This window comes from Barbatula barbatula (assembly GCF_947034865.1).
Source record: "Barbatula barbatula genome assembly, chromosome: 3".
NCBI lineage: Eukaryota > Metazoa > Chordata > Actinopteri > Cypriniformes > Nemacheilidae > Barbatula > Barbatula barbatula.
This window is the reverse complement of record NC_136764.1, coordinates 19640601-19658398: the sequence shown is the minus strand read 5'-3', so window position 1 is coordinate 19658398 and position 17798 is coordinate 19640601. Positions and strand designations below refer to the sequence as shown.

The window sequence follows — 17798 nt, the reverse complement described above, 5'->3', positions numbered from 1 at the left end:
TAGTTACCATTTGTGTAAAGGATGGTAGCCTATTGAGGTTATACGTCAGTCGCTAATAATGGAAACTGGTTTCTTTTTTTCAAGGCTGTGTGTGGTATGGAACTGAAATCACAGTGACATATGGCAGCTCTGGCTCATGCCATTTGTGTAAACTGTAGCAGCAGGGTTGCACTTCAGCTAGAGGCTATGATATGATGGTAAGGTTGATGCTCATGAGAATGATGAGAAATGATTATGGGATAACAATGGTATGTGATTTCTGCGCTGCTTTGACAGACCGTGCTTTAGGATGAGCCAATGATCAATGTTGTTATTTGTGGTGAAAAACAAATGCATTTGCTTTATGTGCATTTGCAATTAGCAGCCATGTTTCTTCATCTGGAGCCCAGTACCAGATTGAAAGCACATCTCAATAACTTGAAGGGATACTTTATCCAAAAATGAAAATTCTGTCATCATTTACTCACCTTCGAGTTGTTCCAAATCTGTATACATTTCTTTGTTATAACCAAACTTTTTTAAACCATATCATACCATAGTAGAAAAATAACAATGGGAGTCAAAAGTGCCCCATAACTGTTTGCTATCCTTCATTCTTCAAATGTCTTCATTGTGTTCAACAGAACAAAAAAAAATGATTAAGTAATTTTTCCTACTATGGGACAATGGGGCAAAATCTGTTTGGTTATAAGCATTCTTCCAAATATCTTTCATCAAAACAAAGACATTTCTACAGATTTGGAACAACTCGAAGGTGAGTAAATGATGACATAATTTTCCTTTTTGGGTGAAGTATCCCTTTAATATAAGCTTATCAATTATTACAAATATTAAGACGCTCCATAGTCTCAGATTGATAGCAATTTAAGCTCTGCGACCCCGTAGCAGTTCTGGCATAACAGAGTTGTGAACCTATTTGACAAGGTTATCGGTTCCTAATTAGACTGCATACTTTTGAAAGCACCAGTGCAAATTTAAGCATGGCAGAAATGTAGGCCATAGTCTTTCTGGGAACAGCAAGGTCTCTTGTCTAGTGGAACTGACAGCATGTGTTAACCTCTTCCTCTAACTCTTTTTTTCCATTTACCTGTAGAAGTTATAAAACTCTAAATCAAAAAGTTCCTTCCTGCTTTACTGTGAAAGAGAGTCCATACTTTACAGACTAAACAACCTTTTCTTTCTGGACTTATGTGCAAGGCCAGTAAACCTCTGAGAGGGCAAATCTTCACACTGACTATTTGTCAAACACTTAATGGGCAGCCAAGCATGCTCTCTCTCTGAAAGAAAAACAACTCAACATAATGAGGCCATTGTTCATCAGTCTCCCGGTGGAAGATGGAGCTCGTCTATCAGTCTGACATTCTCATCCTCAGCATCCTGACAGCCTCCCTCAGACGCTTTCCTCTCTAAAACTTTCTTTGAAGTCTGAAATTGGACACTGCTATCTTAAAACAGTTCAGGGAATGTTAACCTATTTTAACCTATAAAAGGGACCAAACCGGTGGGTTGAATTAAAGGCACAATATGTAGATAGTTGCATTACAATATACAAAAACTACAAGCACAGTGTTATTTATTTTGTTCAACTGTCAATATCTTTCTCTAGTTTATCTAGTTTTTCTTGTGATAGTTGTCATAGGCAGATCAAACTGCGCAGCACTGGATGCAGATGCACACACCTACAGCAAAACAATGAGTCTCGTGAACAAATGTAGTTGAAACGTCTATGGCATGCCAATCGTTATTTCTATGAATCTCTGTAGCTTATATTATAAGATAACAGTTATGAAAAAATGTCATCCATGAACATGAATTGTGAGCCCCTTCAGAATGATCTCCGTCAGCTGTAAAGTGAGAAACAACTCCCATATCACATATTTGCAAAAATGACTGACGGTAAACAAATCACTCAGTTAACTAGCACAAAAATATTTAGGCTTAATCAGTGAAACTTTTTCCCCAAAATTATTTATTAATCGTAGTAAATGCATTGAGGGACCGGTCAGACTTTATAACATTTAGATTATTCAGGGTGAATGAACCATCGGAAAGTCACACATCTCCTACAGAATCATACTTTATCACCATTAAAACACATACTCAAACATCATGTCTATTCATACAGTATAGTGTGGAAAAACAAAACTTGGTCCATTGTTGCTAATCCCATTGAATTATTTACAAAAAAGGACCTATTTCATACCGAACATCTGTAGTTGCAGATACTCACCTTGGCAAGCAGTGAATGTTGTATTTAAGAGTCTGTTCTCTGTCCACTGCTCTCCGGATTGTAACACACACATTCACAGACACACAATACACACAGATAAATGCTTTCTCTCTTGAGCTGGAAGTCAGCCAGACTGCAGTATTACAAGCTGAATCTCCATCACATAATGTTCAATCCATCTCTAACACCCCAGCGGTCAATGAGAAAGCAGAATAAAGGGCTGCCTGAATCCTCAGATGAGAGAACGTCCCCTATATTCACCGCTCCGGTCACATACATCACCTGCCTCTGTTGATGTCTTTGGTCAGGGTGCCGGTGTTCGAAGGGGCAGACGTCTCTGCAGGATTAGAGGATGAGACTGTTTGGGACTGGCTGAGCCTTTGTCTGACCAGGTTTCGCTGGAGCTCGGCTCTCCTGGCCAGGGCAGCTCTCAACTGGCCACGAAACTCCTCGATCCTCCCCTGCAGCTCTCTCAGTTCTTCTTCCCATGGCGACGAGCCTCCCGGGCAGACCGGAGGTGAAAGCACCAGGCTGAGACTGAGATTGGGGCCGCCGTTGGAACACAACTGGGTTGGTAGACTACCCACCAGCCCTCTACGGCTCTTCTCAGGACCAGGGGGCGGGCCTTGGAGTTGGAAGCTGTTGAGCGTCTCCAGGTTGAAGTGGACACGTTTGTTATGGTCTTTGGCCTCTCGTCTGGCCTTTGCGCTCTGATTGTTCCAGCGGGTTGTGGAAGAGGAAGTGGAAGCAGAGGAGGTGGAAGGCTGAGGGGATGAGGAGTTGGGGGTGGCTGATGGCAGGCGGTGTAGGTTACAGTTCTCTGACAGGCACAAGGTGGAACTGGGAGGAAGACAAAGCACCAATCAGTCCTACAAGACGCAGGGACACGGCACTGCACTAACACACTTCACAATCAATGGTAACACGGAGCTTCTTCAATACGCCATTATGGCAGCAAACGCAACAGTATCCACACTGCTCTCGACCGATATTGATTTCCCTTTGTTTTCTAGTTTCTCTATCAGGTGTTTTTTAAACACAAATAACACTTAAAGCACACATTCAAAACCCAATCACCAAACTAAACACCAAAAAAACCACTACATCCAATAAGGATATTCATAAAAATGTACAAGATAATTTGCAGTCAGGCACAAGTGAAGAAAATAAGTAGTGGTAACCAAGTAGTGGTAACCGATAACCAGCAGGTTTTCAATGCAATGCAATACCAATATTAAGAAAGCAAAATGGCCTATAAGAGGCTGAAATAATACAAATGCAATTAAATAATTAAGAAAATAAGAGACATACAGAAAATTGGTGGATTATTGTATATTACATGTCTAGTTTGTAGCATGTAGCTTAGCACTGAAACACACTTGAACACATTCAACTAACTGTGACCACCTAAACATTGGCATGAGAATTATTATTTATCAGTTACATAAATATAACATAATTACATAATAACATTAATATAATTCATTAATACCTAACATACAATATTTGTTTCTCATTCCCTTGAGTTAATGCTGCCTTTACATTTGTGTGGCCTTTTTATGAACAAAATGCTATTAAACTGTACACGTAAATGTAAAAAATCTGCCATATCGGCCACTGTGATTATTCAAATTAAGAAAGATAGAAAATACTGTAATAAACTTTAGTATTTCCTATAGTAAACTGTAGTAATCCATGTTGTTAATCATTGTATATATTACGGTATAAAGTATACTACAATATTTGCTACCATTTATGAATTCACTGTGGTTTGCAGTGGTATTTATTAACCAAGTGTTGTAAAGACTAATATTATAGTATTTACTATTTACTATAGTAAACCCCAGGACTCCTAAATCATCAGCTAATTTGACTAAAATCACGCTTATTACACATTTCATCCAAATAAAAATTATAGATATTAAAATAGTGGTAAGTATACTGTACATAAACAACATAAACAAATGTTTTGTGGCCCGAACTGAACTTCCAGTAAACCTCCACAAACAATCAATAACTGTTCAGTAGTTTTAGTTTAACTCAAGACATTAAATGTACAATAAAATAATAATATTCATTAATATTAATACTAATAAAATATGAAATAAATTGTTATATAATAACCAAAAACAGACCGAACGTTAACTTCGGGCGTTCAAAGAAACTGTCGATATTTATTTCTTTTTCTGTTATTGTGAGAAGAAAGAGGCTGCAGAGCACTACAAAGACATCAACACGGCTTTATGGCAAACCAGTTGCCAGGGACAAATCAATATTAATACTTAGTCGAACAACATTTAACCACAGAATGCTGCAATTAACCTATCAGTATCAGGTCTTTCAAAGAGCCTTGAAATAAAACAAACATTAGGTTTAAACGTAAAGAAAAAGAAAAATACGAATCACAAGTGTTGTAAGAAAGTGAGGAATTACTCTAATTGCCAGTTTGCTATCTGATAATAAACACCAGCTTACCATCTGTTTGTGCTCTCAGCCTCTGATTTCCTTTCATCTTCACAAACCATGTTTAATGCACGATGGATTTTCTGTAATAACAAAAAGAGCGAAAAAAACACACTCAAAGCAATTCATAATGGAAAACAACACAACCCACAACATTAAAATCTAAAGATCACCAGCTCAAACAAATTAACTGAACGTATCAGATTCGAAATGTGCAGTGTGGTGGATCCATCCATGCCAACCCATACACAGTACTGTACATTATTGTGCTTTGAACACTGAACCACTAGAGGGTGCAGATGGCCATGTTTTTAATAGAACTAAGAGTCACATCAGCAAAAAGATTTTGAACATAATAACCATGCTCATCTTTTGTAAAAATAGAAGTGTGTGCAGATAAGTGGTTCAGTCTTAACAGCACTGGCCAAACTCATATAGAAAAAAATACAAATGTTTTTAAAGGCTGTTAACCCTGACAGGCATGAATTGTGACCATCTCTGTCAGTTTATTGCTCTTAAAGCATAGAAACATATTATATACACATATTTTTCATTTTACACTTGAGTGGACATCTGAAGTGGTGACGGTTTATAGAGTAATGCAGTATTTGTCCCTCTGTAGAGGTTTATGTGAAATGCTTTTTGATAGTTGTCCTCTGTAGTGACCTTTATGCATTAAAGGGATACTTCACCCAATAATGGAATCATTCATCATTTACTCACCTTCGAGTTGGTCCAAATCTGTTTAAATGTATTTGTTCTTATGAACACAGAGAAAGATATTTGGAAGAATGCTTTTGACCAAACAGACTTTGCCCCCCATTGACTCCCATAGTAGGAAACATTCCTACTTTCTCTGTGTTCATCAGAACAAAGAAATGTATACAGATTTGGTTAAAGGTGAGTAAACGATGACAGAATTATCATTTCTGAGTGAAGTGTCCCTTTAAAGGGTTAAACATTCTTGTGTATCAGATGTATCATGTCGTGTCAAAAGCTCACCTGACTAGTGTGAAGCCAGTATTTAAATCTCTGCTGGTGGCGGAGGTGAGGCAGGATGAATCTGAAGAAAGCGTGTTCCCCCAACAGTGTGAGCAAAGCCCCCGTCACCCCCACACATAACAGCACAAACAGCCCCGAAAAATGCTGGATGCCCATCTGCAGCGTCTTCGAACACATACACAACAAAAAAAAACACACCACATGATCCCTGTCAATAAATGACAACTGCTGTGTGGACCATCACCACAGTACAGTTTGTCAGTGGGTTTATCATGTGAAAGACATCAATAAGAATTGACAGTCAAGTGATATTTTCGACATCACTCTGGATGTGCTCAGAACGGCCTGTTTAAACCTCTGTCTGGGGGGCGGAGTAGTTAGGCTGATAGGGTCAAGGCCTTGCTGGTTAACATGACCCCAGTAAGCCTCCTGCTGATAAACGTCAAAACTACAACTTTAAACTGACAAAAAGGTTATTTCTCCACTGACAGCTATTCCAGAAAAAATCCAATAAAAACTTTCTTTTCTTTTGCCTGTCTACTTTAGTTTTGAATGTGCCTTCCTCCAAACGTTGGCAAAATGTCACTGTCCTGCAGCTACTAAATAAGTCACATGTCATATATGTGTCAGGTGATTGGCTAGCAAAATGCTGTACGAACCCCAAATGCTATACAAGTGGCCAAAGATGGCATCGTGCTGATGGCACACTTGCGTGGCTGCATACGCCAACTTAGCATCTGCTCTTCCAAATGAAAAGAAATGATAATGGTAACTCTTCCCAGGTATTCCTCTTTGTGCCTGACCTTTTGTTATTTTCCCCTCGGGCATGGGATGCAACGACATTTACAGAAAAATCCATCATTCCCGTGCAATGGCTCTGATCTAGGGAGAAGGTTTCCTGCTGACCGGACCTTATCACAATTTTATATTATATCTACGTTCTAAATGAAATTAAAGTCAGGCTCACTTGGTTCTGCTGAAAAGGAAAACACCTTCCTGGCAGAAAATAAGAGACTAATAGAGCACATCACAGTGGACGAAGGGCTTTTTGTGATACTGTCTGAACTCTGGTCATCTGGCACGAGACTGCATCCGTGTCAACTGTCACAGCTTCACTCTGACTCACAGTCTACCTTCGCTTGTGACTCTATTCATTTTCAGCACGTAACAGGATTTGCTACAGCTCTTTATCATGATGTCAGTTTCTTGGAGAGAGTTATAGTGCCAAAATGCAGATGCGCACATGTATAGACGCGACTCCATCACTCTGCTAAGCTCTGGCTGACCTTACAGGCCAGATGAGGCTGCAGTACAGCGTGTGATAGCTAATCCAAACGCCACTACTGAGAAGAGAGCACTTTGAAGATGAGCTAACCGTGAACACTGAGTGTGTGCGTCTAAATGTTTTCACATAGTAAGCATGATCCATCACATTTAGAACCATCTCAAATGAAAAACCACAGGCTCTTGGTGTAACTAAAATGCTTCTCTATCTTCTATATTGTGCAGCTTTCCCTAACTTCAGCTCTTTTCCTCTAAACTTGATATACTGTATAAATATAATGATCAGAAAATGTATTCATTACCAATATATTGAATCGTCTGTTTTTATTTTAATAAACCCCTGTTTATAGTCCAGGCAAAAGACAAATATCAGTCAATGAACAAGTTTTCTATTTTAAAAGAGAGAAAATTCATGCATTATGGATGTGACAAAAATTATACTTTTTTAGGATTTATGTGCATTAAAATGTACAAACCAGAAGCAATAATACAACAAATGGAGAAGAGATGTCTCTTTGTAGAACATAAAATAGTTATTTAATTTCCATTTAGTGTCCATTTCTGAGGAATATGGGCAGTTTTGGATGTTACAATTTACCTGACTATACTTTAAAAACACAAAAAGCTTTAAAAACAAAAGAGACTTCCGATGGGTATTTAAACCACCAAGTATTGACATCCGACCTATCATATGGTGAAAACCTTTTGTATAAAGTTGATTTATTCAACTTAAAATTGACATTTGCACGGAATTGGCCATTTGTTAAAAAAAGTGTCTGCTAAATGAATTAATGTAAATATAATAGCATGAGGAAACACAGTCAATGACACATAGTTAGAGGTTATATAAAAGGTCTTCACTGTGTGTCAACTTGTTGTAAGAAGGTTTTGTAGTGTTGTATTTGAGTCATAAATGCATGATGGAGTGACAGAAAGCCCTTTTTTGAGATTGTGTGACAAGCATCCTGATTTGAAGACATTAAAACAAGGCTTCCATTTATGTGAGCATAATACAAACAGAAAAGGTTGTCATTCACAATGTCCATGTACAGTTATGTTCAAAAATAATAGCAGTCCAACATCACTAACCAGATCATCCGTGTTTTTGGTAGAAATTATATTTCTATATGGCAAATATTTTACTAGTAGGTGTAGTAGAGTAATAGAAAACCAACAGACCCAACAGTCATGACATGCATGCTGCTTATTCTATGGCATTGAATCATTAATTGAAAATTGCGTGTTCAAATAAATAGCCGTGTGGAGTTCAATAAGAGAGGTAAATCATTCTGTGAAAAAACTGGTGTCAAACAAGTGGACCTTATTCATGGATGAAGGCAGAAAATGTTGTACTGTGCATTTCTTTCTGAAAATCTGAGTAAAATTAGTCGTTCCAGACGTTGAAAGAACACATTGACTGGCCTAAAGAGGAATGGCACAATATTTTGTGAACTGATGAAAGCAAGATTGTTATTTTTGGGTCTAGGGGTCGCAGACAGTTTGTCAGGTGACCCCCATACACTGAAGTCAAGCCACAGTACACTGTGAAGACAGTGAAGCATGGTGGCGCAGTATTTATCGGATTCCGGGGGCTCATGGATCAGATTGGGTACGCTCAAATACTTAAAGAGGTCATGTTGGCTTATGCCGAAGAGAAAATGCACTTGTTTCAAAAGGACAACGACCCCAAACACAACAGTAAGCGAGCAGCATCTTATTAACAACAAGATTAACGTTATGAAGTGGCCAGCCCTATCTCCAGACCTTAATCCAAAAGAAAACTTGTGGGATGACATCAAAAAACGCTGTTTCTGAGGCAAAACCAAGAAATGCAGAGGAATTGTGGTCTGTAGTGCAATTGTCCTGGGCTGGAATACTCGCATAATACCTTCTGGTGCCAGAAGGTGGTCGACTCCATGCAACAAAGATGTGAAGCAGTTCTCAGAAACCGTGGCTAAGCAACTTCATATTAGTTCAGTGATTCACAAGAACGCTAAATCTTCAAGCATTTTTCATTTTATACAGTAAATGTACATATATATTATACATATATGTTTGACTTTGTAAAGAAAAATGCAGACACGGTTATTTTTTTGAACAGCCTAACATTCCTTTTTTTCACTTTCCGACAAAAAACGAAATCAATTAACAACAAATCAAATTAATAACAAATTTGATACTTTTTTCCTCATGTTTTGATTCAGAACAGAATGTTCCCAATGTATTTGTGTATTGAAATTAATTTTTACTCATACGCAGCTATTATTTTGAACACAACTCTATGTACTTACAGTATGCGTGCACATTTTGCATGAAAACCTTTTCCGCAAACATTTGTAGGAACACTCGTGTGCAATTATGAATGAACTTGTCTGCCGTGACTATTAAAATAATGCTAATATTGCAAAGTGACGATTCCATATAAAAAAATGTAAGGCACTCTTGTGGAGAAAAATAACATATTTAACCTCCACTTTATACAATCTGTTGGCACAATAACATAACTGTGCCATATCACTGAACTACTCTTTCCGACAAACGCTGGCATTTTGTTTATTTGTGTCCATTTCTTTTGAGAGCATGCCAGATGCACTGCTTAATGTTGCTTGAAATTTCCCATCTCTCCCTTCTCCATATCTATGTGTCTGGCTGTGAACCAAGAAGCTCTTTGAAAAAAATATCAGACTAATTTAATTAAGACAGAATAACACAGAGAAGATAAACTAGTGCTGTTTGTATTTGAAGCTGCTTCTTCTATAAACAGCTCCGGAATAAACGGGAATAAACATTCATTCAAAGAGGACAACCGACTGGGGGACTTCACAGTCGATTCTGTCTGCTATTTTGCAGGATTTATTGCACAGCAAAGTGGTGGTTTTACAGCATGGTGTCTGTAGTGACAGGACAGCTTGGCTCCAGAGCAGAGAGGGGGGGAGACAGAGGAAGGGGGAGAAAGCGAGAGAGAGAGAAAGAGGGAGAGAGAGTGAGTGAGTTAAGACCCTGAGATGAGTTCCAGCTGGCACAGAGGCCGAAAACAAATGTCATTGCTTCTACTCATGAAGTCTCCCATTCATAACAACAGCTAGGTAATGAAGCCAGACTGTCCAAGACAATGTCTTACACGAGTGCTACAGCCCCTGTGAGCATTATTGACTGAAGCTCCATTGATGGAGCTGCTTCTCACAACCTCAGGTGTGGGGCGGTGCGGCTGACACAGGGCCCTCCAGAAGGAAAATGGATTGTGGAGACACTGAATCCCTCTGACAGACTGCCTATTAAACTGCAGGAGACAGTTATTCCCAACAAAAGAATTTCTCAGATGGAAAAGAGCCCGTCTGACAGTGAGGAAGACGTGGTCAAGGGCAGAGAGCTCTCGCTCGATGCATGCATGCACACAGAAAAACATAGACACACTGTTTCCTTTGATGGCTCACCTCTGTCACAGCAAAAACCCTCTTTCCACAGGGAACCACTTTGTACCACTTGTCGTGTAGCATGTCCATGCAGCCGTCAGACTTGTAGCGGCTGACGTATTCGGACACGTTCCGTGTGAGGGGAGAGTTCTGGGGCAGCCCGATCCCATAACCTGAGAACACGAGGGGAAAGTGAAGTCAGACGGCTTTAAATCTTAAAGGCACTTGACTGGCATACAAAGCAGGATGTGTGAAGCTGGAAGACTTGGCGAATGCTTTAAGACTGTGAGGCACAGTCTGCTTAGAATATGGGCAAAAGAAACACACACCATGTCCTATGGCATGACAGCAAAAATGTCGAAAACATATGTTGATAATATATTATCTTATATGACTAACATTTGAAGAGTTTATTTCCAAAAACAGATAACTCAGTTTTTATAGATTTTCAAAATTATTGTTATGATGTTTTTATTGAGTTTTATTGTGTTTAGTTATCTGTATGTTTTTGGAGTTATTTTTACTTAATCAAAACAATACCATTTTTATTGATTGGAATGCACAACTCTTGATTTAAATATTCAATAATTATTTTTCCATATTTTCGCTATATATGTCACACCATAGGACACATATAGGGTTTATGTCAACTACTACTCTACAAACTGTTTGTGAAGAATTGAACTATTTTAGTGGATAAAATCATACTGCACTATTATGCTGGTTGATTCATTCATGACTGTACTTAAATCGACATGAATCTACATGCCAGACTGAAAAGACAAACAGCGTATAATGTAGATCCGCACTAAAGCAGTCTATGGCAGATACTGTTACCATTGATTTTAATGGAGCAAAGATCGATGTTCATGAAACTACAGACTCTACTTGCGTAATTTGGAGTCCTGCCCAGACGCCTGGCTTTGCATATATTATGGAGGCGGGACTTTGCAACCAACATGAATGACTTTATTTGAGATTGAAACACCAACGATCGTAATGAGATGCAGTTAAATTTGGCCATAATTTTGTCTATTGCTATTGATTAATACTGTAAAAATAAATTCCTAAGCATGATCAATATTTCTTCTTAAAACCTTTCACTGTGTAGACATTAACATTGATGGATGTAAAGCTTGGCAAGCCAAATGAAGACCATAAGGGTTTGTTTAAGACCGCTTCAACGTTCGACCGTGTGTATTGATAGCAGCGATACCTCCATTATTGATATGTCAGAGAGCCCTGGAAAGAACAAGGATGAATCTTTGGTGCTCTGTGCCAATGCACTGCAAGTCTGTCATAGTGCCGGTTCTGGAGCTGGGCAGCCGGAGAGATACGAGCATACTCTGACATCCACAAATTTCATCAAAGCACTTGCCTAACAGCAAACCCACACATCACTCCTGGAAAGCAATCCCTTTCTTCCTTGCAGCACATAGCACAACAGGCCTTGCATCTTGATAAACTTCTGTACTCTCCTACTGAGTTGCACCACTGCATTTTGCTTACCCAACGACAACAAACCATATGTGTGCTTTTGAACTCATTTGACAGGGAGCACTGCCGGGCTGGTGGAAAAATCGTAATGGATTTGATCTCGGCAGTAGTAACATTAAGTGCTTATTTTGTTGTGTTAAAAAGTGTTCACACTTATAACGGATTGAAAGAATAGAGGGAACTAAAGTCCTTTATTGTCAATGAGAGTTGGGTGACAACTTTAATAAAAGTGACTTTAGTGATAAGTGAGTGTGTCCCGTGACCTTAACAGTGATGTCATAAACTCATATAATCTGCCATACAGGTAAATATATATCAGAAATTATCAGCATTCTAGACAAATTTGATAGATTTATTCTCATTGGACTGTATATTATATACAATAAAATGCCTTTACACTACAGAAGTTTTGTCAGCAAAAAAATGTATTCTTTGTCAAAACAGAATGGTGTCTCTTTTATTTGCAAAACATCCCATTCAGATTAAGTACATATTTTGAAGCCACAGTATGTAATTTTTACTCGCAAAACATTAACCCTTTTAAACCGGACGTGTCATCACTGACACATTCTACAAAGCGGTATTCATTTGAACACAACTCTGCAACAAGTTGTGCGATCAATAACATTCAAATTGCACCTAAAAGTAGACAAACTGTGCATGCATACAGTATGCATATACTGTATATAAACATATATATTACGAGAACTGGGGTAAAAAAGGCTCATGAATAAAAACTATGTACACGATTGGCACTAGAAAGACTAGTATATATTTCAAGTCTGAAGTGCTAGATTCTTTTGTTCTTTAGTTTGAGAATTTCTAAATAAAAATGATTTCCATTTGTATTTGTCTATTTAAATTATATTCACAGTAATGGTCAATAACCTCAATTTATTATTAAAAATGATAACTGCACATGATGGCACAGTGTTAGAATTTGACAGTCAAAAAACGAAATGTGTGAAAACTTCAGTTCTAGTCTTCAGCTCCACTGCCAATGGATATAAACCCCAACGAGACTCTCAAAAAGAAAACCAAGGCTAACACGGACATGACATGATCATCAGATGGCCTTCTTTACGCAACAAAGAGGGCCTTTACAAAGAGCTCTAGATTCGGCCATTGCTAAAACAAGTAAAATAATGCATGTATATGTGGCAGGATGGTGAGGCAGAGAGCAAGATAATAACTAAAATAAAACTCACATTAAGATACTAACAAGGAAAAATAACCCTGCACCACCGCAAACAGTAATCACTCACTACAACCAACCACACACACACTAGTGTTGCACACTAAAAAGGGAAGCACTTCGTCTACCAAATACAAATTATGTAAGCAAAGAACAAAAATCAAAGCACACAAATTATACCAATTACTAAAAGAAAATAGCACAAAACAAGAACATTAATAAAAGAAAACATCATTCAAAATAGAAACAAAACAGCAGCGCAATCCGGGGCTGTGCGTCTTGCCATTAAAGATAAGCCTACACTGCTCAGAGCTGGACGCAAGCCTGTTATGCACGTCCCTCCGACTGCGTCCACAATCAGTCTAACACGACTGTCCAGGTTCTAGCTGCACTTGAATTGTGTGATGACTGCACGACACAAACTTTAAATTATAAACTAATATCACATTCCACTCATTCACATACCTGATCAAACAATGAACAGAATAAATGCCCCGAACCACACGACTCCGCTAGGAACAGGCAACCAGGATGCAAAGAGTAACACATACCCAGCCATTTGAATCCTGCATTTTTATTTAGAGCGCAATCCTGGTAATTAGTCACCAGCCGGTTACCTGACACCGCTAAATCTACTGGGCAGATCATTCCAGTTCTCCACCAGGGGGAGTTATAAGGGGATTTGCATTCCACTACATAGGTGAACAAAATATAATTTTTTAAAGCAAAAATCATACATATTGTGCCTTTAAGAATCATGCACCCACCAATGATATTAGAGTATTCAACAGCAGGAATGTCTAGTGACCTTTCGACCTCCATAAATCATTGCAAATGCGAACAGGACTTTAAAGGACAAAGCCCATTCGGATGTGAAGGCCTCTCCTAAATTGAGTTCTCTCCATGTAAGGACACATTACCATAATGTTAAGAGGGATATTTCCTTGTAAACCCAGTGAATTGAACTCCAGCTTTATGTCTGCATGCCTTGATTATACTGCACACTGTTTACAGGCTTTGTAAACCCTGACGGACTCGTCCATTTAGGGCCAGCGGGCGTGATTGTGACAGCTCTGCCTTGATCGACCATCTAATCAAAGCTCAGAGTAATAACCGACGGTTTGGAAGACAGCGGAAAACATTCCCATGCACGCACAGCAATACAGGAGGTGCTTCACAGCTTCGCGATAGCCATCTACACACCATAATAGCTTTGCTTTATGAAATGACATGTTGAACTTGGCTTCCTTCAACTTGGAGGTTAATAACAACAGCCTTAAGGTGAATTCATTGCTGGGTCTACATGTGGGGTGGATTTTTAATTCTGTACTTGCCGAAGTGAACTAGGGTTTTCAATGTAAAGTCAATGTAAAGCAATTTAGCATGGTCAAAGGCGCTAGACTCTTAATGGACACAAAGTTGTGAGAGGACCTTACCTTCAATAGCAAATGGTTTGCCTACAGTCAGGAGTTTGCAGTCTGCATCGATGGAAACCTCATAGTCTAGCAGAGCTTTGTCCATGATGAAAGCATCTAGCTGAGGAGGATCTGTCCTTCAACACAGAGAACAAACTAGTCAGAGAGAAACAAAACAAACTTCCATTCAAGCTTATGCTAATTACAACAGTTTTTAGAGGAACGAATAGGTTGACCGAATAACACAATAGAACGTAATAACAATGTAGGATAAAAGGGACTGAAACGCCCAGCCTGGATTACATCACACTAAAAGGAAATTATAGTTGTCAAATGTGTTTCATAAGGACGTCGCTTTATTTTTCAAGCACTTACATGCTCTTACAATTGGGTATTGGAGCTTTCAAGCTTTAAAAAACACCATAGACTATAAAGAATGACTTAAATGACGCAAATCTTGTGGCTCTGCACTTGGAAGACGTGCACATGTGTTTCTTTTATGTATCATTTTGACTAGAGATGAACCGATAAAGCCAATCGGAAAATACTCGTTATCGAAAAGCAATTTTTCACACTATCAGCTATCTATAGTTAAAAACAGCCAATGATCAGGCATGATATGACCTGTATATAGAAAATATAAAGAAACACCACCAGTTCGATCTTCAATATTAATAGTCATTATATGAATTAATTACATTCAGAAAGTTAAAAAATATTAATTCCATCTTCAAGCGGTATCGGCAGATATTCCTCTGAATGACCGGTATCGGTGAAATATACTATCATGCATTTCTAATTTGGACATTTTAAAGTTTCAGCCATCATTCACTCAAAATGCATAAAATACGAGATTCAAAATAATTCTTTGATTTATGTTCCAAAAAAATAAAAAGTCATCAAGGGTTTTGTTCAATTTGGAGTGAACTATGCCTTTAATAGTAGTGTAATGGATAAAAGGCACTATCCTCGGAGGAGTTCGAACAAAGAAAATGCAGGCAGTCACGATCGTTGATATAACTTTTGATTACTTTATTATTGGCTGAATCAACTGAAAACTCCCCACACCACCCTTGAGCATGCGCGCCACACCAGTTCAAGTCAAAACTAATTCACAATAAATCTCACAAATAAATAAATCTCACAATAGAAATGCTTGCTCATCTGCTGACCTTATTTAACCTCAGGTGTGACTTGTGCAGAGTTTGAGAAAATGCCATGGAATAAAACTAGCTAAGTCTCCTACGCAACATATTTTTGAAAGTGAAATCTGTCCGGATGCTTGTCTAAAAATGCCTGCCCCCGAGGATTCAGAACAATCGCTGAGATCTTGACTCTAAAAATGCTGACGCGTAAGGTATCTCATCGGAATAGAGCACAAGGAATTTTGATATGTGAGAAAAACCTGCACCATTCATAAAAGAAACAAGGTACAAAGACAAATCCTGCACAGTGTGAGAGCTTGAATCCACAGATGTATCTTAGTGTGTGCGTGTATTTGAGCGTTCGCTTGTCGAGGAGAAATCTGTCATCTTTGAAGAGAACCTTTGGCCCCATTCAGCAAGTTTAGAGGATTTGACTTGAGAGCGACTGCCTTGCTTGCTTCTTAGCCTGGAGTCTGCCGCAGTGTTTCTTTCAGGGATAAATAGAAGCTGAGACAACAGAGCTAAAGCCTGAAAAGCAGAGACTTGTTGCTGTCGACTCGCTCTACATTCTGTTTGTTTAGGAAGAGCGAGCTAGCTGGTGTGCATAATGCCTCTTGAAAGAAGAATGATCGTAACTGTGCGCCGTTCTGAGATCCACATTAATTCTGCAGCAGTGTCAACAGCTCTTGAGGTTGTAAGAACTGACATGTTGCCCTCTCATTTTAAATGTTTCTGTGTCCCATTAATTTGGATCAAGATTGTGAGTTTACAGCTTCTGGGCTGTTTGTTGTCTGGCTGTATGAAGTAGATCTTCAGCAGCTCTGTGCAATTACTGTGTACTGAATTGTCTGCTGTTTCTGAGATCTTCATCTCTTTTCATAGAGGTTCCACAGACTATTTGGGGTCTGTAAAGGATTTCAAGTGGTCTGTGAATTGGACTAACACAGAGAAGAATTGTATTTCTCAGAAGTTGTCCTTCTATAGCTCAGGAATTGTGTTGATGAGTATCAACGGTTTACAATAAGGTTGTATATGTATTGGTAAATGCATTAGTTAAAGGAGTAGGTCGCCCAAAAATTTTAATTCTGTCAACATTTAGTCACTCTCAAGATATTTTCAACCTGTATACATTTCTTAGTTCATCTATTTTTTAAGTACAGACAAACACTTCATGTTTAAAGTCACGATGGCAGAGTTTGAGACTAGCTCCGTACAAAAACATAGTCGCAGATTCCCAGACCAATAACTCGTGAGCTAAACGTTCCTTTAACACAAATGACACCTCATTCTATGTAACGTAAACAATGAACTTTAACTTAATTTTCCCCAAATCGAGCCTGGTATTTATCTCAGGGGGGAGCCTAAGATATGACAGAACATCTGTGATTTTTCTTTCTTGTGGTCAATGAATAATTAATTATGACAAGGCAAAAATGACCAATATTAAACTTACTGATTGGTTAGTCAACCAGCAATAGGAAATAACTGATTGTGTTCATATAAATCTGCGTTTGTTGTCTCACATAAATAACAATCACTAAGCTAGCGAAGAGTTTGCTTATTTAAATTCAACAGTTAATAGAACCGTTCTAGTTCCTTTCAATGAAATATTAGCAAAAACAACAGCATCATTTTTGTTTTTACTTCTTCTTCAGTTTGAAAGAAAGAAAAGCAGACACCTTTTTTGGATGCAAACATTTCTCTGTTTAAGAAAAGTTGTTCGACTGTAGTCCTATAGAAATACAATTGATCTTCTGTGTGCTGGCTCACCTGCTCAAGATCATTTGATGTTATCTTTTCAAAACATATACTCTGAAAAGACTGTACCGCAAATGTATTTACTGCAAGGAAGGACAGCCACTCAGGCCTTCCTAATCATTGTACTACATCTAGCAGTTACCTTCTGTACATTGGACTTTACACCATCGGTACCTATACATTCAAGTGACTGTTATCGCTTTGCCTTCTCTCCTGGGTCTAAACACTTACTTCAGTGTAGAAACTCCATCCGGAGTGGTGGGCTTGTTGAAGGGCCTGATGTATTCGTGCATCTCAGGGAAGCTCTTCTTCACATAATCTTCAGCACTGCTCTCTCGAACTGTGCCAAAGCGAAACCCTAGAGACGGGTGATGGAGCTTGAAAAGAATAAAAGGG

The 17798-nt window shown here is 38.6% G+C and overlaps 1 protein-coding gene across 1 annotated transcript in view; it reads right to left on the bottom strand.

Annotated features, from left to right (window-relative positions):
- Positions 1–1949: 1949 nt before the first annotated feature.
- Positions 1950–17798, bottom strand: part of grin3ba (glutamate receptor, ionotropic, N-methyl-D-aspartate 3Ba) — a gene marked incomplete at its 5' end in the record, with an annotated part of 35972 nt that continues 20123 nt past the window's right edge. Inside the window, 6 exons of the mRNA XM_079451894.1 lie at positions 1950–3070; positions 4706–4776; positions 5696–5860; positions 10414–10565; positions 14521–14636; positions 17634–17779. Coding sequence (XP_079308020.1) covers positions 2509–3070; positions 4706–4776; positions 5696–5860; positions 10414–10565; positions 14521–14636; positions 17634–17779 — 1212 coding nt within the window. The 3' untranslated portion in view covers positions 1950–2508. The remainder of the gene's footprint in view (positions 3071–4705; positions 4777–5695; positions 5861–10413; positions 10566–14520; positions 14637–17633; positions 17780–17798) is intronic.